Source organism: Augochlora pura, chromosome 7 (genome assembly GCF_028453695.1).
Source record: "Augochlora pura isolate Apur16 chromosome 7, APUR_v2.2.1, whole genome shotgun sequence".
NCBI lineage: Eukaryota > Metazoa > Arthropoda > Insecta > Hymenoptera > Halictidae > Augochlora > Augochlora pura.
Genome location: NC_135778.1, coordinates 31607831 through 31630086, shown reverse-complemented (window position 1 = coordinate 31630086; position 22256 = coordinate 31607831). Strand labels below are relative to the sequence as shown.

The 22256-nt window shown below is 39.2% G+C and overlaps 1 protein-coding gene across 9 annotated transcripts in view; it reads right to left on the bottom strand.

Annotated features, from left to right (window-relative positions):
* Nucleotides 1–22256, bottom strand: part of LOC144473851 (uncharacterized) — a 136634-nt gene that overhangs the window by 59407 nt on the left and 54971 nt on the right. The window contains exons 1-3 of one of the 9 annotated variants that reach the window (XM_078188149.1): nt 7552–7663; nt 7097–7212; nt 6813–6976 (exon numbers count right to left, since the gene is read on the bottom strand). The exons of 4 other annotated variants lie outside the window; for them this stretch is intronic. In XM_078188149.1, the coding sequence (XP_078044275.1) occupies nt 6813–6904 (92 nt within the window). In that variant the 5' untranslated portion in view covers nt 6905–6976; nt 7097–7212; nt 7552–7663. Of the gene's footprint in view, nt 1–6812; nt 6977–7096; nt 7397–7551; nt 7664–22256 lie in introns of those variants that run through there. 4 more of the 9 variants (XM_078188148.1, XM_078188152.1, XM_078188153.1 and 1 more) reach the window with 4 other exon arrangements.

Here is a 22256-nt window from a genome sequence, read left to right as displayed (position 1 = left end):
CAGTACTTAAGGGTTAATAGCTGGAGTGAATGTACCGAGGCAGACAAGAAAGTGGGACATCAGGTGTCCTTCATGGTTTCGGCTCCTCAATAACGCGATCCTGTTGGTCCGCGGTTCGAAAGTTCGGTCTGCGATCCGTCTATCGTAATCCCTCAATGCTCGAACCTGTCTGCAGCCAGACTGTTACCATTTATCTTCGTCGAAGACCCCGACAACGTTCTCCAGAATGATTTTCGTTGTCAACAAATATGTCGCGATCGGAGCCTCTTTCCAACGCGAAGAACTCTCTGTAGCGTATAACGCCACATGCTGAACAAAATTCATTTTACAGGCAAAAAATGATTGCAGGTTGCACGATTTATGTACTTTCTAATGAGGCGCTTGTTGGAAGAATAAAGATCATCATTTGTTTCAGAGAAAATTCTTGAGCACCACTGGTTTGTCAGATTTCCAACTTGACATGGCCAAATCATTGTTACACATCAAATCTCATAAAGAATCTTATAGCACAGATCTGAATCAAAAATACTAGAAGCTTCACAGCATATGTACTTTGTAATAACATAACCGATGAAAGAAGTGATGCATTAGTTTGTTGAGAAAAAATGTCTAAATATCATCGTTTTATCAGATTGCTAAGTAGTGACCATACCACTGCAGCTTATAAAATCTCAGACAATCTTTTATTTGAAGTTTCCACAAACTGAAAATCGCTACGAGTTGTACAATGTGTGTATTTTTCAATAAAATATTCCTTAATAGAAGAAGATCCTCCGATTTGTTCAGAACAAATTTCTAGAGATCGCTGTTCCACAGATTGCTAGCTAGTCATGACTAAACCACTGTTGTATATAAAATTACAAAGAATCTTATGCATTATTCAGACCTAACCCATAAAATGGTACAAGATCTATAGAATCTGTACTTTATTATAAAATACTTAATAAAAGAAACGATTCACTAGTTTCTCCAGAAAAAAATTCCTAGATATCACCGTTTCCTCAGATTGATACTTAGTCGTGACCAAATTATTGCTACATAAAAATTTCAGACAATCTTCCATTTAAAGTTTTCACGACACTAAACTGATTAAGAGTTCTACAATGTGTGTATTTTTCACTAATATACTCCTTAAAAGAAAAAGGACCGCTAATTTTTCAAAAATAAATTCCTAAAGATCGCATTTCTGTCACACTGCCAACTAGACAAGACCAAATCGCTGTGACTCATAAAATTTCAAAGAATCTTCTACTTGAACATTTCACGACACAAAAATTGCTACAAATCGTACGACACGCCCACTTTTCACTGAAATGTTTCTTAAAACAAACGACCCATTAATTTCTCCAGAAGAAATTCTTACAGATGCCCAGTTAAGTGAAACATGTTAGATCGGCTATCGCTGGCAGCAGGTGGCAGGAGTGTCCAGCGACCCCTCGATTAAAAAGCGAGCGGAGAAGCGAGTCCGTCTGGCTCGCATGGGTGTTCCTCATATTAATTAATGGTCTCGATCTTCCTTTCGAGCGTCGTTTTCCTCTCGACCGCGAGAAAGTGGACTCGAGGCCGGCTCGCCGCAATGCTAATCTGTATCGCGCCGCTTCACTCCCACGACTTTCGTTCCCGGTCCCGGGAGCGGTTGCATAACGAGACCGTGGCACGCAAGAAGTCCCGCAAAATCCGGAAACCGCCTGGCGCTCGGCGAAATACCGGAATCGCGGGCACGTCGGCGGATTTTCACGGTTCTCCGATCAATACCGATCCCAAAGACCCGTCGTTGCATTCCGAGACCGTTTACATAACTCTGTCAACGAGTCGCGCGACACCGTATCGACACAGCGTTTCCCTTTCGGCGACGAACAAACGAAGCGGCGAAAAAATCGGCCGCCTTTTTTCGCCGAACTTTCCGGTCTGAAAATTTGATTCAGTTCTCACGGAGCGCTCCTCGAGCGAGGTCGCCGGCTAATAGAGGACACGGTAATATAATCTATGGCTTGTATAGCGGAGATAACGCGTGTGTCGGGGTTGTTTTACATAATTCTCGCTCATTTTCCGTGTCGATACGACGTGCGAAACGAATTACAACTTCGCCGTTGAAAAACGGCCACGTGTTTACAAGATAAGCGATCGATTCTCGCTAGATTTCAGGGTCTACGAAATTTATAAGGTGGTTTCGCCTAATATGCAATCGGGCTGTTTGTCTCGAAGTAATTGCTAAGAAACGGGTCTCGAGATTCAAACGGCGATTAGATCGGTGCAATCGCTAATTATAGTCGAGCGAGATGTTAACGTTGAAACAAAGAAGCGCGGTCTCGGACGCGCGTCTCGCGGACAGACGCGATTCTTCTGCCGGTCGTGTTCCCACAATGGCGGCGGGTTCCCCGTGTTTTTCAGCTTACCTGCAACAGAAAAATAAGGTGGTCGTGAGTACGGCGTGAAGGAACAATTACCGCGTCATTTGCAAGGCCGTATTATCACGAACGACCGCTTTTATATCTTATCGAATGCGTGTTCGGGGGAATGACAGCCGGTTTACAAGCTCCCGGTATGGCAATAAAGATCAACGAACTGTTCGTCGATTAAACTCGGATTAACGAGCCTATCAAAAACAAAAAAGGAAAGACCGTACACGGAGGGGGGGGGGGGGGGGGCAGGGGACAGAAACCGGCTTCGCGTTTCAATTCGAACGATTGCGATTTTTAACATGTTCAAGGATGAAATTTTCATAGTCGGGAACAATCTGTTCGGTCGTTTCTTTATTTATTTATCATCCATCTCATTTCGTTCGTTGAGGTTTTTTTGGTATTGTCGAGGAATTCTGTAGGAAATAGCTTTTCCACTTATTATTATTTTCTTTACCCTTCGAATAATCATAATTTTAAGAAAACTATACGTACACGTGGGCGACAGTATCCCCGAAGAGGTTAAAACGGGACGTAATTAACTTTCATATCGAATTACAATTAATTTTGTACGTGTTTGTTTTATTTTAATTTTGTACGGATTTATGAAAGTTGGATGACGTTTGGAGCATCAGGGTCATTGAAATTATCGGTATTTAAACTTGAGGTTGGAATCGTATGAACCAATTAGGCGGGAGAGAGAATTATTGAGATTATCGTGTTCCTCATGTTCAGTAAGCTCATTGAAATTGGCAAGATCAGGAACGTTATCGTCATTGTCAAGATTTCGGATATAATCGAGATCGTTAACAACGTCGAAATTATCAACACATATTCGTCCGGTAATTTTTTGCCCCGTCGCGCACAAAATTTCTGCACACTATCTGCAGAAATGATATGATTATCTAAAACTATGGATATACAGAAACAACGTAATGTTAAAAATCATATACTTTTCAGTGATGGTTATAATTATACCGTAATATATATTTTTTCACCATCTTTGGTTAAGATTATCTCCGTTTGATAAAAATTAGAATTTCATTTATTTAGAATTAAAAAAACAAGAGTCAGTTATTTTCTGTAACATACAAATAACGAATTTTCGTCATTTGGCTATTGGTGATTGTTCGCGAAACGACGAATTTTTCTCACGCGGAAGGATATACATATATCAAGACCATGAACATCGTCGAAATTGTTACATCATAAACATAATCAAATTCATAAACCCATCGCACTCGAGTAGTCACTCTGAGACACTACTAAAATTGTTCCATCGCGTTCCAATATAATGTTTACACTAACGAAGATCATATTTAAAAATTGTTAAAAGTGAAACTGTTGGACTGAGCCAGAAGAATCAAGTTCATATGCATAAAAATGCACTTCGTCACGTAAAATGGTAGCACTAACAGCCAGAAGAATTATTTATAGAATTACAGTTAAATGGCTTCGAGTGCAAAGGGTTAATCAACAACCCTAATTTGAACCGTTTGCACTCGGTTGTCCCCTCTCAGGGGACATCGTAATTCTAGTTTACGACTAAACATTAAAGTTTATTAGCGATTTGCAACTATTTCTCGATGTCTACAAATTCATATAAATCGAATATTATTATAACAATATTATATATACATATATACATACGTATATCGTATACTATACAATAATATAAATGTTTATCAGCGCTGGTAGGTAACATCCACGATGGTGCCGAGTGCAAAAGGTTGATACTACTAAAATCGTGAACCTCGTTGCTACCGCTACAAAATTTTCAACAAAAAATATTCTTGCCCTGTTTGCCATATGTATGATCTTTGTTGAAACGTATCGGGACGCGTTAGAAGTGCAGCGATGCACTTGTTGCGTCGCGGTCGTTATCGTTGCAGACGAGCCGATTAGAATTCGTGCGAGCGAGTGATTCCTGGTGCAATCGCGCTGGTGAAAGGGTGAAAGAGAACGATCGAAAACAACTTTCCTCGTCGCAGAGATAGGCAGGGAAATTACGAACGCGGAAGCATCGAAGGAATCTTTCACTCTGTCAACTGTGACACTTGGGGTGAGAAGTTGGTGTTGCGTCACCGTGTGTTGCATATCGCTTCGAATACCTGAGTCTCGTTACCGCAATACCAATTAGAATCGCCGGGATTAGAAGTTCACGCTCGTCGATGACTTAACATGTGACTCATTCGAAAATCGAAAACAAGTTACTACCATACAAAACAATATTGAACTGTACACCTTCTGCACTGTAAATTAATGCTTTTAAAGATCGTACTCGCTTTTCCATGTTCCAGTGACATTTTGCAAACTCGATTCAACTTCCAGCTGGTAACATTATTCGTTTACAATAAAATTCCAATTAAGTTTTAGAATTGAATGGAATTTTCAAATATCTATTGCAGATTAGTTACATATTTATTCTGTAAATAAGTATATAAAATAATGTTAACCCTTTGCACTCGAAGCCAGTTTAAATCAAATACAGTTTCTCCGACCTGCAGTATTCACATTTTACATAATTTATTCGTGTTTTATGCACGTGAAATTGAATTTTGTGACTCATACAGCAAAATACACAGTCAATAGATCTTTTTAAAGATAAACAAACATGATAATGTAAAAATTATTTTGGAATGTGATTCAATTTTTAATGGTGTCATACAGTCACCCACTCGAGTGCAAAGGGTTAAATTGTAATAATGTTGAACTAAATTTTATGAATGAAATTAGGCTGAATTCGATTATCTAGTTCATTTGGTAATATTTAATTTCGATTAACAATTTCAATACAGTGCATTGTCGAAAATATTTGTCGCGTTGAAGTAATCAACTGGTCGATTATTTTCCACGCTGCGTAAGGAGGGAAGATTGATCGCTGCTGCGTAGGCGTTACGAATTTAAGAATACATTATCGATGAAAACGGCTGCAGCAAAGGAAATCATCAAGATCGCATCTACGCAGTGGGCAGTAGGACTTCCAAGAATTTGCATGTCGCGGATAAATCCGGTATCGAGCAGGAAACACGACACCGCAATTACCTGACTCGGTTAGAGGCTTTCAGGTGCCCGTTTAGCAGCTGGTTATACACTTTTCAATTGACACACGATCGCACTGCAATACCACTAAGGAAACTCTCTATAAATAATAAATAGACTACGGATTTTACGCATTTTTCAGAAAAAAAATGAGAGACTTTGAAACTGTGAAACAATTAAATGAATCTCGTGATATTAATGTACTATATTTTAATTCTTAAGATTATTGATATTGAGGTCATTGAAATCTTCTTGAGATTATGGAAATCATTGAGATTGTAGATATCATCAAGATCATAAAAATCTTCAAGATCTTAGAGATCTTAGAAATCTTTAAGATCTTAAAAATGTTCAAGATCATAGAAGTCATCAAGATCATAGAAGTCATCAAGATCATAGAAGTCAGTCATCAAAATCGTAGAAATCATCGAAATTGTCACAATCATAGAGAGCATCATTAACTACTGAGGTAATTAAAAGGGGTGAAATTTTCAATGCCGTTTAAGTTATCGGCGTCATCATGTTATTGAATATTAAATCATCATATCATGCAAACTTTTAAATAAAAATGTCGGTCTATTCCTTTTGAATCGAAATAGAATTTGGTTCCTTCATTATCTAAATCTAGGAATGAAAATAAATGAAGACAATGCAAGAAACAAAACTTATTTCGTCCCACTAGGAACGTTATTGTCGTTCAATCATTGCTAATCAATGCTGCTAAGACAATTAAAGTGCAAAAAGTTAATAGGAGAAACGCATTTCTTAGACTTAGTTCTTTCTCAGACTTAGAGTTTTTATAAAAGCAAATGGTAGATCAACTTCGTATTAAAACCTTTAATCGTTCAATTTAAATAACTATTCAATGTCCCGTTCAAATACTTTCGTGAACCACTTCTGGTACGCATTTACGATAAATGTACTATAAAAACGGTATAGATTGTTGAATTACTTTCTGCTTTCACTTATGTAATCTTAAGGTTGATCCCCTGTTATGCGTGTAATATGATTTCAAATGCTTCAGCTTAACATATACATATATTTCAGTAGTTGAATGTTCCGAAGCGTAAGCGTTCGTACACTTTCGTGTATTTAGTGCGTGTACGCGCAAGTTTAAAACTCGATTCTCGAATCAACATTATGCTAGTTGAACCATAACGACGCTGGTAAAAATGTAAATTTTTCGAAAGCGCAACTCCTCGCTTCCTGATCCCCTATTTAATCGCGTGCATCAGTATGCGTCCGATATCCGGTCGATTGTCGTCGCGAACAAAAGAGAAAGTTTGAAAACCATTGTTCTCGGCGGCCCGTGCCCTTCTCTATGATAGAGCCATCTATAATAACCCTTATAACAATGATTGCCGCGCGTACCTTGCGTGCGGTGAACGCCTATGTGTGCCCGCGGCTCCCGACGAGCTCTCCATGCTCAGGCAATCCCGCACCTCTGCTGCTGTTAATCCCATAAGAGTTCCCGCGAATCCGCCAGAAACATCGAAATCGAATCACAAAATTTAAGCTACCTGTCCGATATCAACCTATTTAAATTTCATCAAAATCAAATATAATACAATATACAGTATATTAATTGCAGTAATATAATACACTGTATACAGTGTACGTCTTGTTGACTATATATTCTCAAATTGCACAATTACCCAGAATAACATTTATTTTCCCTGTGAAACAGAGGAAATGAAACAATCACAAAAATTCACCGCACGAACCTCACTGTACCATTTTCAATATTGTTCGTCGCAAAAATTCGCAGAATCTACGAAAATCGCATGTAAACACGTGCGCAAATTTGTAGCACGTCCTTAACCCCACGCACTATAATGACTAGTCGGACTCGTGATAAAGACTCCATGTAAGATCTACTAAATATGAATTTTATTAATTCCTTCTAAATCGAAACGAAATGTTTCCATTGTCAAAGTCCAGAAACGGAAGTAGATAAAGACATAAAGACGATACAAGAAACAAGAATGATCTGGTCCTATTAAGGAAAATATGAAGGACAAATAAGTGCGTAAATCAAGTCGTAGCGTAAGGAGTTAAGATCGATTCGAGAAAACTGTCTGATACGGTAGAAGAGAACTGATTCGGACACCGGTGTTTTCGGCAGACGACGCGAAGGCGGTTGAACCGGGAATCGCGATCTCGCGCATAGCGATGCGGCCGCGGAGAGGAAGACACGAGAAACGAACCGGAGCCAAGTCTGGGCTCCCACTGAACGCGCGCAGGTGGAGTTTCAGTGTCGCGAGGAGGCTCGGGGTCCGATTGCGTCACAACGATTGCGACACCCAGGCCAGCAGCCTTGCAATGCCGCCGCCTTCTTTTTTTCCTTCCGCCCGGCCGATCCAACGCGCCTGCGACGACGACGCAACGCGCGCCGATGCAGGGAGGAGGCCGCGGAAGGTCGACGCCGCGAATGCCATTTACCATTGTTCCAAACGAATACTTATTGTTGCCGATGGGGAACCGAACGTCCGCATAAATTATCGGTACTACCGTGCAGAAGCGTCCTCCCTGCTGCGCTATTTCTGCTGACTGGCTGTGTTCCACGGCGAAATGTTCTTCTCTACGCTATTAGTGAACAACGCGGACAATTTTAAAGGATGAACGTGTGTAGCTGAATCATTGGTAAGAACATTCGGAAATAGTCATTGTTCTATTATTTCCTATCTCCGGCATTCCACAATTGACGTAGACGCTTTTTATTTAGCATCGAGATTTGCAGTACAGTTATTTACGGTATCGCGTTCCCAACAATTGCAATTGTTTAAATTACAATTGGAGCACGAATGTGACAATGTTCGTCTTATTTATGGTACTACCGAAGCACTCAAATTATTTAGATTATTGATATTGTCACGATTATCGAAGTTGTTGAGATTGTTGACGATATTAAGATCGTTTGAATTACTAAGATAAATTAAATTATTAAAATTATTGATACGATTGAATACGTGAAAATCATAGAAGTCGCGAGAACTAAATTTCAGTCATAAAAACTGAACAAACTATTGACTTTATTAAGATTATCGAAATCATTCAGATAATCGAAATTATAGAGAGCATGAAAATCAACGGTCTTTAAACTCATTGAAAGAGTTAAAATCCTTGAAATTGACGAGATCATTGAAATCGTCGTTACCATCTAAATCGCCACAAAAACAGAAAATCATTAAGATAAATAATATAAAAAAAAAAGTATCATCGAGGTTATCAAACTAATTGTGATCATAAAAGATATCGAGTTCGTCCAAATTATTGATAAATCGCCATTAAAATGATCAATATCATTGGGACTATCAAAATTTACGAAATAACTGAGATCGCCGAGTTTGCTGAAATCGTCGAGATCATTGAAATCACTTGTGTTATTAGAATCACAAAGGAACAAATTTGATGCCATTGGCTCGCCACGGAATAATGACCATCCAATTGTGCTGGCGCAGACAGATCGGCATAGTGATCTCGCCCCGCTATACTACATGGAGACGGAATGCCTGGGATTCAAGAAAAGGCGTCAACTAGGAGCGTAGTAGCGACTAGAAGGTCGCCACAGTCTGGTGTCATCACCTGTTCCGTGTACGCTGCATCCTTAAACGACGGTAATTGCCGGCCGGGTGACGCAAATTGATCTATCGTATTATTTACGCGCGATTCAGGGTTACAGGCGACGATAATTTATTCCTCCCGACGCGCGTCGGCCGATCCACCGATTTCTAACGCGTCTTTGCATTCAAATTCGAATAGGATCTAGATTCTTCGATCGTCTCCTCCTACAATTTTGTTCAATCTTTCAATTTTGCGCTTCCCGATCCTTTTCGCCAATAATTATGCGGCTGCAAGGAAGAAGGCCAGTCGCGTGCTCTCATTTTCAAAACATCATCGCTTAGGGTACTAAGTAGTAATGTATAGTGTTAGGTATTAAATAGTAATGTATAGTATTGATCATCAAGTACTAATGTATAGTATTAAGAATTAAGTAATAATGAATAGTATTAAGTACTATGTAATAATGCATAGCATTAAGTATTACGTAGTAATGTATAGTATATGTTAGCGCAACGTATTTTTTAAAGAGAATTCGGGATAAAGACGACCGAACGATGGTCGGTCGCCGATGGATTTATGGCAGGGTTCAAGGATGCACGTGGCCCGGAGGGTAAGCGAGACTAAACAGTCCTGGCGATATGCGACGCGACGGCTGATGACCGCAGTGGGTCTCCCAGCTATCGAGTGTTGAGCCATTGACTGTTTATGGAAAATGTGTTTAGAGAAGGCAAGCAACCGTCGTTGCATTGCCAAAGAATGAAACTCTGTTCTTGGAGGATCTGGCCACGGAGTGGGGAAAGCACAATTGCTTTTTGGTAAGAGGACGGTGTTGGACCGCACGGCACTTACCCCAGAACCTTGAAAAAGAGCAGTCGTCTCGAATAATTGGCACAATATTTCTAACATATAAAGTATTAAGTAGTAATGTATATTACTGTATAACGTATAGTATGAAGTATTAAGTACTAATGTATAGTATTAAGAATTAAGTAATAATCAATAGTATTAAGTACTAAGTAATAATGTATAGCATTAACTATTACGTAGTAATGAGTAGTATGAAATATTAAGTAGTAATGTATAGTATGAAGTATTAAGTAGTAATGTACAGTATGAAGTATTAAGTAGTAATGTATAAATATCAAGTATTAAGGAGAATCAGTAATTTTTCCAATTGCATAATCTGTTTCAGCCTATAGAATTCGCTTTCATTAAGCTTTTTTCTAATAAATACCTAAATCGTGTATGCTGCAATGCAATTAATGCTTTAAATTAATTTTGGGGAGATCTCCCAGTTTTGAATTAGGTAGCTTGATTGTCGCCATTCTTACAAATAAAAATATTTCTCAATTTCACTACGTGATTTCCGAGGTGATCTCACGTGGATATAACAAATTTTTGGGTTCTTGTTGAAGTTCAATTTCTCTTTTATTTACGAGAAATCTATCTCTTAAAAATTGGTAAAACATTTATAATATAGATCTCTAACACAGTATTTCGAAACAGTATTTCACTTATCACTAATAGTATTGTTACTAAATCATTTATAACAACGAGACAGACTCGTGGTGAACATATCACACACAATAGTATAAAAATGAGTGTTATTCGTTTCTTTTAAGTCAAAAGAAAATTCGATTCTTGTATTATATCAAAATCTGGCAACGAAACTAGATAAAGAAATGCAAGAAACAAAAGTCGAAATGATAGTGCATGGAAGTTAACGCTAGAACTATTGAACTCTAAACAGGACTTATATAGTATATTACTTCATAACGTTAGATTTATTTGTAGTCTATTGTAATGTATGCTCGAATAAAACCAATTATCTAAAAATCTCTCGCGGAGATATTTGTACAACATCAGGAATTCTCGAAGAAAAGCTTAAAAGCCGAAAGTAGAAACCGAACCAGAAAAATCAGAAACTGAAATATGACTTTATATTTTAGATTGCTACAGCAACGTCGTCCCTTGAATTTTCCGAAATTGCGACTGCCGTGGTTTTCCCTATTAGCCATAGAATTCCCTCGAGATTCTTAACGATCTATCTTCCGAATTCCTGTTCAGGCTGAATCATTTCAATCCGTCGTCGATCACTCTTCCCGGTAATCCCCGACGTTCGATTTCCAATCGCAGGAACGAGAGAAATACCCGGGATGACACAGCGGAGCAGAAATTTCTATTTCGAAAGTTCATCCTCATGAATTCCCCCGATGAGTCACGCCGCCGTGGGATCTTTCGGTTTCGAAACAGGAAAATCTGTCCCGTTCGAGCGTACGCTTGCGAGAGAGCCGTTTTAATTAGCAATTTCTATCCAGACGGATCCGGAGCGCGTGCATCGTTTCGCCCCGAGTTTCGCGAACACATTGACTGGGGAAAAAAGAGGAAGCGTTTAGCGGGCACGCGTAATTAATAACGTTGCGCAACCGTCGCGAAACGTCCAACCTCGCCGATTAACGACGCGGAGGGAAAAAATAGCGTGCTCCTGGACAAGTTAACAATGGTAATACGCGCGGCACACAATTTCCGTCGCGGACGAAACGAAAGGATAATCGTCGGTCTTCTCTGCCGGGGATCATGAAAATTTATGGTCGCCGTGTCAACGGGAATATCGTCGGTGGAACTCGAGAGACGAGACTCGTGCGAAGCGTTCAAACGAGAGATATTTGATTTTTATTATAACTATTTTATTATAACATAAAACGTTGACGAAATTGATCGCCACTTGGCACATTGATGTAATCAGAGGATGTTTCCTCCCTAATTGTCCTCGTTTACCTACATTTTTCAATTCTGATGACAGAGGATTCAAATTTTGTTTCGATTTAATAGAAACGATCGACAGCCATACTTATTAAATATTATCGCGTATAAAATGTTCGCCACGAGTCTGACTCCGTTATTAGAGTGCAAGGGGTTAACGGGGCGAGCTAGGAGAGCCCGAGATCGGAAGAAATCGCGTCAAGAAATCTCTTTTTTTCGTCCGCAGTTAACACAGTTTCGCCAGCGACTTCCGATGCCCGTGGAATCGTGACCGAAGCATTTGCATAAGTAACAGCAGCTCGCCGGTAAACAAATATTTTACGACGGTCAATTAGCATTTAAAACGAAATTGAAGAAGTAGGTATTCGGGATTGGACCGGATAGTACGCGAATCTCTGGATCGATCTACAGGAATCTCTTTCTGGGAAACATGTCCGCCGGAGCGTCCAAAGCTGTACGCTTCGCAGGGAGCGTACGAGAACTCTTGGCTCAAGGGACGACGAGAAGGAGCGAGCGAGAGTGAGCGAGAGAGAGAGAGGGAGAGAGAGGGAGAGAGACCGGGGATCGTAACCTGCGAACGCCCTTGTCAGGAATGCAATCTCCGATCTCGGGGCTCGTTCGCGAATGCTTCCGCCACCGGTTGTATGCAGATGCGTGTGCTCACGCACACGGCGGAGAGATCGCGGCACAGGTAACAGTATCGTGTTTTCTTTCCCCGGTCCGTCGGAGAATGAATCACAGCTTCTTTCGCCGTGTACGAACTTCTCCGGCCGGGTTCGTCGACCGATTAAGTTACATTTTCGGGATCGTGGACCTTTCGACGGCGTCGGTGCCACGGAATCTGGTTGCGCTGGCAAACCCCGCAGCCGGGGCTCGCTAAAATACCAGAAATGCAACTACGACGGCGCTAGCGAAGCAAGACGTATTGGTGTTAGCGAACCCGACGACTGCCGGCTCGTTTTTCAAGATTGATTAACCGCGATTCATTTTATAACATTGGCGAGAAGTTTGCCACCAGTGACTACGGTTTCGAGTTTTCGTGGACGATACCGCGCCAGAGTTCCCCAGGTTAGATCATTATATGAGCCGTTCAGTGCACACATCGACTAACTCCATAAAACAAAAAGTCGAGAAACGCGATGAAATGATGTACATTGATTTTTAAAATTCCTGTTATAACATAGATTCACACATATAATGTAGAATGAATAAACACAGATATAGCTTTCATTTAACGTATAATTTAATGTATAAAATTAATATTATTTAATGTATAAAATTAACAAGAAAGAATAGCTAAAAAGAAAAAAAGAAAAAAGAAAATTTTGCCGTTTAATGGTGTTAATCTTTATTATTCAGGAAAGTTATTATAAATATAAAAAGTTATGACTATACCAAGTGCTTTGACACTTAAATTTCAGATTTTTCAAAAAGTGGAGTTAATCGATGTGTGCACTGGGCGGCTCATATTCGATCTACAATATATATTAGATCATATAAATGATATTGTACAATAAATATCGTTAACTGTATGGAAAATGTATGATTTTCTTTCACGTAACAAACGGACAGAACTTTCTGGTAGACCTAATACATTGATTCTTATATCCAGTGATCAGTAAATTGTGATCGGAAGTGTTAGTAAAAGGTTCTGGTGCCAGTAAAAGATCGACAAAATTTCCAGTTAGTTTGTTAGATAAAACTATTTTATCCCCTTGTGTCTAAGATTTCGTAGGAAATGTTGTTTATAGCAATGGAATGCGTCGATCACCGCTGACCGACATTCGAGTTCTCGAGATTACATTGACACACAGAATAGATAATGTTCGTTAGTGATGAAAATATTCTTGTACGTGATTGTTTCAGCTGTCGAATGTATCGGTCAAAGGGTGACCGTCGCCGGGTACAGTTAACCAGCCGTACGAATTGACCTAGAGAATATGCCAGGTTGGTAGCAACAGCGTTGAAATTAATCGGAACGCTCGTGGCGTTTAAATCATTCCATAGAGTAACTGTTGACCTAATCGGTGTTCCGGCCCACTAAACGCTATTCGAGGCGAGAATTGATTCATTCGCCGGTGCGAAATGATCTCATATTCATTCGTGTCACGAGCCGTCGAGGGGATTACGTGCAGGAAGGAGAATGTGGCCTCTCGTCATCCGAAGCACGGCTGTTTTTTAACGGCCGTGCCATCCCAGATCTTCGTCGTCGAAAAGAAAAAAAATAAGTGTGACGCGACCGTCGATTGGCTCATTGTCGACTCACGGTAAAAATTTGTCATCTTAATCGACTCTACGAGGCGACTATTAATCCTCGAAAGTAACACCGTCGGCTCCCACCTGTTCCCATCTTTCCACGTAGAGCTTTTGGAATTCAAATTGATTATAGAACTCGTTGTTCGACGCGGAGAGAGCAGCAACAGCAGCAGCAGCAGTGGCGGCGGCGGCAACAGCCATTGGCCGGGGACTAATAACGCGAACGGAGCCGGTAAAAAGGGGAACTATTCGATTGATCTTCCCAGAGCCGAACATTCCTACGGCACGCTATAAGGAAAGACCGGTGTCTCGGTTCTTTCTTCTCCGGGCGAGTTAATTGCGGCCTAGGCTTCGCCTGAATCGCCTAGGAACGATCATTCATGCGATCGCTCGACCGAGAGGGTTCACGGAAGACTTTAACGATCCGCGGAATCAGATGCTGCGGATCTTCGGCTAGCGTAATTGACCGTCAGACTGTAGCTGGAGAACTGGACTCCGGGACTCCGGGAAAGATCAAGACGTTGCTTTCGAAGTGGGACAACCGACGCGCGGAGCACGCAAAATATCATTAACGGGAAACGTAAACAATTATAGTTCTAACGCGATTAGATGCTCCGCGAAGATCTTATCGGTTATCCGAGATAATCGGTAGAATATGAATGCTCGTATGGTGAAACAATTACTTGGATACACTGTGCTAAGGTCAATCATCACTGATTGTATCTGTAAATTATGTTGAGTATGAATCACTGCAAACGAGACTATCTACGTTGGGAATGTGAGTTTCTAATAGCGAAATCAGCCGTCGATGGTTAGAATAATCGAGCTTCTACAAGGTGGGTACAGTACGGTTTGATTTCACCTTCACATGGTTTAGTTTATCATTTAATTTCGGTCTAGATGCGATTTGGGTTCAATTTAATTGCAATTTTTTGATAGCTTAATGAGAATTCAAGTTTTATTTTAGTTTCAATTTTGTTCTCGTTTAATTTCAATTTAATTTTGATTCAGTTCCCATTTAGATTTAATTTGGTTTCAATCTAATTTTAGTCTAATTACAATTTAGTTTTGATACGCTACCAATTTAGCATTAGTTCAGTTCCAATTTGATTTTACTTTAATTTCAATTTAGTTCTGCTTCAGTTTTAATTTAACATTTGTTTAGTTTCAATTCAGCTTTATTACAATTTCGTTTTCAGTCAGTTTCAATTTCATTTTACTTTAGCCTGATTCAGTTTTAATTTAGCATTCGTTTAATTATACTTTGGTTTTAATTAAGTTTCAATTCCGTTTTGGATTATTATAAATCTCATTTTAGATTAGTTACAATATGATTCCAATTTAGTTTCAACATAACTTTGGGTCAGTCTCAATTTAACTTTAGTCTGTTTCAATTTAGTTATCGCTGAATTTCAATTTGATTTAAGATCAGTTTCGAATTAATATTAATTCTGTTCCGATTTAATTTTGACTCGGTTTCAGCTCAACTAAGGTTAAGTTTCCCTTTAGTCCCAGTTTAATTTTGATTACATCGAGTCTCTCGGTGGAAGCACTCGTACGGGCACACACCTTAGCCATTCTGAACAGTAAATGAAATTAGCAGCGATATGTTCCAAGTACTAATCCTAGATAACGATTCCTGAGAAACTTATCAGCGTCTTAGTATTGGCTCCGACGATGTAGAGTATCGTTAATCGATATATACCGCGAGTAAGTCGATGGGATCTATGCCGAACCTCCGCTCACAATCAATTTCAACGAAACAATATCTAGAATCCCAGCTACATATGGTATACGTATACGATTTTGCGTGAGCACCCTGTATATCGTTAGATCGTTAACTATAGAACGCATTGATTTTGTAGTAAAATTACAGAGTAAGGTAAGCACATCGTACTTAATGACCTAATATACTGGGTGTCCCGTTTAAGTGTAAACGACGAAATATCGTCAGAAAGGATTGATATTATCAAAAAAAATGTTCTTACAAAATCGGTTTGGGCCTGTTTGTTCTATTAGTTCGATTTTATCTTCATGCAATTTAGTATTCATTTAGTTTCAGTTCAGATGTGATTTAATTTCAGTTGTATTGCAAGTTTGACGTTAACTTAGTGAGAATTAAATTTTTACTTACAGAATGCTTTACTGTAGTCTTAATTTGGTTACTGTTTAACTAGAATTTAGTTTTGATTCAGTTCCAATTTAAATTTCGTTTCAATTTGATTGACCGATTTAATTGAGTAGAGCCTAGTAGTTTTATAGAGTTGTAGTAGAGTCTGTTCGAGCCAACTAAGAAACAGAATTACAGAATCTAACAGACTCTACTAACAGAATCTAGTAGAGTCTATTAGAATTTAATAGAGTAGACTCTAGTAGTCTACTAGAGTCTTAAGAAAGGCGAGCAAAGATTCGGATGAACAAAAATTGCCAGGCAGAAACGTTTGCGATTTTCGATCTAGTCGATCGTTTGGCGACACCCGGTACGTGGCCACGTGTAGGAGATCAGCTCGGACACGGAGCTTTCTTCGCGGAAGAGAGTTCGCTCCGCGGAGTGTATAAGGTCACGCCACGGAACATGGCTCACCTGACACGATTGTGTTTCGCCCTGCGCGATGTGTGTGCTGTGTGTTACCGTATAGCGCGACGGCGCACCGGCCGCGGACGTTCGTTACGTTACGTTACGTTACGTTACGTTACGTCTGACGTTATTCTACGCGGTTGCGGCGTGTTACGTCTTCGCGAAGTTTGCCCGCAAGCGGAACGCGCCGTACGACCTTACAATTCATTTTCTCTCGGGCTTTCGGGCTAGTGGTTGCGCAAGCCGATTTTTCCCGTGGGATCTACCATGGTCGGCTTCCTGGATGGGAAGCCTCCTGGGGTCACACACGCTCCCTGCCTCGTCGAATATCCCGATTTTTCTTTTAGCCCGCTCATGCTACTTTCGCCGATACGATTGTCTCAAAAATTGCGAATCTGCTATAGCCACAGGGAAAAGTATTTGAATACGTTTTTCAAAAGGGAATAATTTTATAGAACTGGATCAAATTTATTGAATCTGTTCTTAATCTTAATGCTAATGGGGCTACTTTATTGTAGAATTATATTATTTGTAATGAAAAAGGTGGGAAGCTCTCACTTTTTACGGAATTTGGAACGGAAGTTTAGAAAATCCGTTTCGTAGATCTGTGCCCACCTCCTCCCAGTTACTGTGCCCTAGTGTATCGTAAGACACGATGCACAAACTAATTTTTCAAATTTACAAATTTGAATTAAATTTATTTCTATTCTATTGAATGAAATGTATTTTACTCTTTTGAATTGAATTTATTCCATTTTATTAAACTATTCTAGCTTATTGAAACATTTCAGTTCATTCAATTAAGTTTATTCCAGTTTACTGAATTATTTATTCCAATTTATTGTAATAAATTTATTCCATTATATTCAATTAAATCTACTCCATTTAATTATCCTAGTTTATCCAAATGAATCTATTCCATTTCATCGAGATAAACAACATCCTAAATAAATCAACTTTCTATGCCATATTCAACTGCACATAACATGTAAATGTTTATTAAACAATCGACAAGTTACTGTTTTATTAATAAAACAAGAATAAAATCCATCGAACAGTTGTTTCGTAATCAATTTTTCAATAATAATTTTTGTTCCGAGGAAATGGCGACGAAAGCATCCATTAATGATTTGCGATCGAGATCAAGGTCTATGATTTATTCGTCAGATGTCCACCATAATTCCATGTCTAAACGAATCATCCTACGTAGAGAGGCAATTACTATTGCCGCGTTCCACGCGAACCGCGATTCGCCAACGCAAATAGAGCATCCTCTCTTCCTCCGAGAAACGAGTGTTTTCTTCACGGCTAATAAAGTTCGAAATTACAAGAGCCGATGGTGTGGAGGGGGGGCTTGGTCCCAGATGGTACGCTTCGGGGAGTCTCGTGATAGCAATGGGTCACGGTCGAGTCTAGCCGTGTACTTTTTTGCGAATAAATGTAACTTTATTCCGGGACCAATGTTGATTTCTTGTGCAAAGAACGTCACTCTGTTGTGGAACAAGTGTTACTTTATTGTGGAACCAATGTTACTCTATTGTCGAACAAACGTTAATTTTTTTATGGAACGAATGTTATAATATTTTTATAAAACAGACGTTAATATTCTCATGGGACAAACGTTAATATTGTTGTGGAACGAACGTTAATATTGTTGTGGAGTGAACGTTAATATTGTTGTGGAACGAACGTTAATATTTTCATAAAACAAACCTGAATATTTTTATGACACAAACGGAAATACTTTTATGAAACGAACATTATTATTTATTGTGAAGCAATCATTGTTCTTTTATAGACCAAATGTTAATGTTAAATAGAACAAGTGTTACGTTCTTATGTGCACAAATGTTGATTGTATATCGACCTAGTCGATCTCATTTAAAAATTATATTCAACAAGTTCCTAAGGCATTATTCGTTAGTCATCGGTCGAATAAATATCGTCCAATCCTATTTACAAGTAGCTAACGATTCATAGTAGGTAATAGAAAGCCAGAGTGTGGAACTGTAACTGTTGATTAAACCAGACCCATTATTCAATAGTGAAACGCACGCGTCAATTCCAAATCATAAATCCTATTAACTAAATCAAGCATTGTTACGTTCTACGAGGTGTAAGGTTGCGGAAGTCATAGGCGCAGCAAATTCTATTTCTCCTATTTCTATGTTGATTAATTGATAATTGTTAATTGAGTCAGTTAGAACCATAGCGGCGTACACTCTCCTATAAAGGAATGACGGCATCAATAATTTATGATAAATTGTAATTTCTCATTTAATTTAGGTAGTGTTTTACGTGAAATAATGTTCTACTTGAATTGTGATGAATCTATTGTTTAACGATGGATTTACGCTGCACTAAAAACAGCTGTTTTGTATCAGTAAATTATAATTTACGATTAAAATTATTATATAATTATTATAATCGTAAATAATCGTACATTAAACAATGTCCCGTCATTCTTTTTGGATTCCGTAAGCTTACTGTGAAAATAGTATTTCAACTATATTTTCCAAATAAATGTTACTCAGCTCTGATTCCAACCAATTCGATTATTCTAGATTATCTATCATATCTTAATTCATTTATTATATTTATACAGACCAATAACTACGCCTTTATGGTAAAAATGTGTAGCTCAAATAAAAGATTATAAAAACATAACAAGAATTGAATAACATCAGTGCACTGCATTCGACTTGTCAAAATTATTAAAAGAACCAATTTATTCTCACGTAATTTCTTAACTTCTTTATTCTTTAACTTCTTCATTTTTCATTTCATTTAAAAATCGTCTTCGAAAAATTTCCAAGCTGTGACACGACGTTCCTTCCCGATGGGTGAACAATGTCGATGATTTCGAAGATCGAAGCGTATTCGTAGCATACTGGATCAATCGAAAGTCTCGGAGGAGCATCCGAGGACCTTGGAAGCCGCTCCGGCAACCATATTCGCGGAGCCATCGCTGGCACGGCGGCGCAGGGAGAGGAAAGGGACGTATATAGTCGAGCGCGCGGAGCGGAACAGGGCCGGCGCGTGCATTAATAATCCCCGCGAACGACCAACAGAAAAAGAGGAGTCGATTTACCGTCAGGTGAACCGGGATGTAAACAGGATACGCCGTCGGGAGAGGATAACGCGAGGACACGTCGCGGTCTGGCAAGGTCGTTGCCACCCGGCCCCCAGGCTACTCACCTGCGAGTAGTCCTGGCTCATTTCAGTCCCTGCCCCTACTTAAGTGCGCGCATCCTTTGTCGCTTACGATCTCCACGGGGGGACCGAGCAGATCGCGCTCCGCTTTGTAGGCGAGCAAAACGCTCGAAATGTCCAGAACCAAGACCTCTCCGTTGAGGTTCGCGTTTATTACTTAGACTGTCTACACGGTGTCCCATAAATGTATAATCAGAAAGTAGGAGATAACTAAGGTCATTTCAAGCAACTTTTTCCTTTGCAACATTTTTCTACGAAGCATCGTTAACGAGATATTAACGAAAAACGTTGACCAATGAGAAGAGAGCTCTCATTCGTTAGCTCCGAGCGTCTCTCGCGTCAGCGATACTTGCAGCTCATTGGTCAAGATTTTTTTCAAGCTGTGGATTGAATTTTTACAAAGAAAAAAGTTGCTTCAAATGATTTCAGGCATTTTTTATTATCGGACTGTTAGACATTTCTGGGACACCCTGTATTGTGAAAGTGGTGCAAGTTCATTTTCTGTTGTTTTAAGAAAATTAAAGGTTATATTACAACTGTCGTCAGTCGATAGTGATCGATAGCTACGGCAGTGGGTAGCTAATAGAGGGGGAATATGTAAAGACGAAGCAGCATTCTTGTCGCGCGAGTACTATAGCGAACATAGTAAAATCGAAAGTGTTGTGAAGGATCATTTCATTATATGCCGTGGCAAATACAGGGCGTCCTGCAAAAATCCTTTACGTTATATAAAAATAGAGTATATAAATGTCAAAATACTAAAAGGAACTTTTGATTTAGTATAGAATATTAACTACATAATTGAAAAGAATAGATAAAAACATCGAATTTTTACGCCGCATAAGTATTCGAACGCTCTACAAAATTAAGTTAAAAAATTACAAAAATAAATGTTTCTTAACTTTTTATTATCGCTTTTATGCATCTAAAAATAATTATTTATTTATGATCTCTATCATTCTCTACCTCTATTTTACACGATTTTATGATTTCTATGTAGCACATATTTTTCTTTTCGTTGCAACATGTACACACAAATTCCATTTTACGTAAACGAACAGTTGTTTATAAGAAATTTCTAAATATAATTTGTTATCTGAATTTAACGCATCTGAAGAAATTCGTATAAGTGCAACACATCTCCATTATGTCCGATTTTTCCCATATTTAAATCCATATTATCTTATTAAAGTAAAAGTGAGAAATGACCGCATTCTATCATCAAGCGATTTCATTGAAACCTGAGAGATCTCCCCATTCGCTTGGCGAGATGTTGAAAAATGACATTTGAATTGCTAAAGTTTCGTTCAGCAGCGAAAACACCGACAGGCTGCTAACAGGGCACAGCAATCGACACCTTTAGCCTACTGTGTATGATCCTGGTAAGCGAGACCGCATATGCAGGGAAGAGGGTCGATCATGTGTAAAGAGAAACGTTTTCGGATCGGTCACGGAATCGAGCATTGGTTAATTGAGCCGGTGCATCGATATCTCCCGTCGCAGCGCAGAGGGAACGAGGAGGATGCTGCCACCGATCTGAAACCGCGTCTCCATGCGGCCGGAGGATTTAAGGTCGAGCCGCGGCCCCGGGAAAAACGGAGATCGCGGAAAGGATGTCACGGGGATATGTCAGGGTGGCAAGGTCGTTGTCGCCGAGAGCAACGTTCCGCACGCCGATGCGGCGTGCTCAACATTTCAAGGACCTTTCTCGGTCGCGTGTCGTGCGCGTACGATCTTATCGATTCGAAACGAGTCGACCCGCGACTAGTAGAACCCTAGCAGAATTTAATAGAGGCTAATAACGTGCAGCAGAATTTAGGAGAGGCTAGTGAGATCTGGTAAAGCTCCGCGGAACTTGGTGGAACTCTAGGAAAACCTAATTCGGCTAATAAGATCCAGAGTAAAGCCTAGTAGAATCTTGCAAGGTCTAGTAGAACATGATAGAACATAGTAAATCATAGTAGAATCTTGTAAAATTTAGTAGAATCTAGTATAATTTATCATAATTTAGAATACCCTAGTAGAATCCAGTATAACGTAATAGAAGAAGCTAGTATAACCTAATAAAAACTAGTATAACTCAGCATTGTTTCATATAACCTAGTAGAATATAGTGTAACAAAATAGAAGCTAATATAACCTAGTATAACCTAATAAAAGCTAGTTTAATCTAGTAGTATCGATTAGAACCTAGTAAAATCTAGTATAACGTAATCGAAGATAGTACTATCTATTATAACCTATTGAAAGCTAGTATATCCTAATACAATGTCGTATAACTAGTAAATATTTATTACAACCTAGTAGAAATAACTAAAACATAGTATAACCTAGTACAACCAACTAGAACCTAATAGAATTTAGTATAACTTAGTATCACCTAGTAGAATCTAATAGCACCCTGTTAAGAACACGTAGTCTAGCATAGCCGAATAGGATCT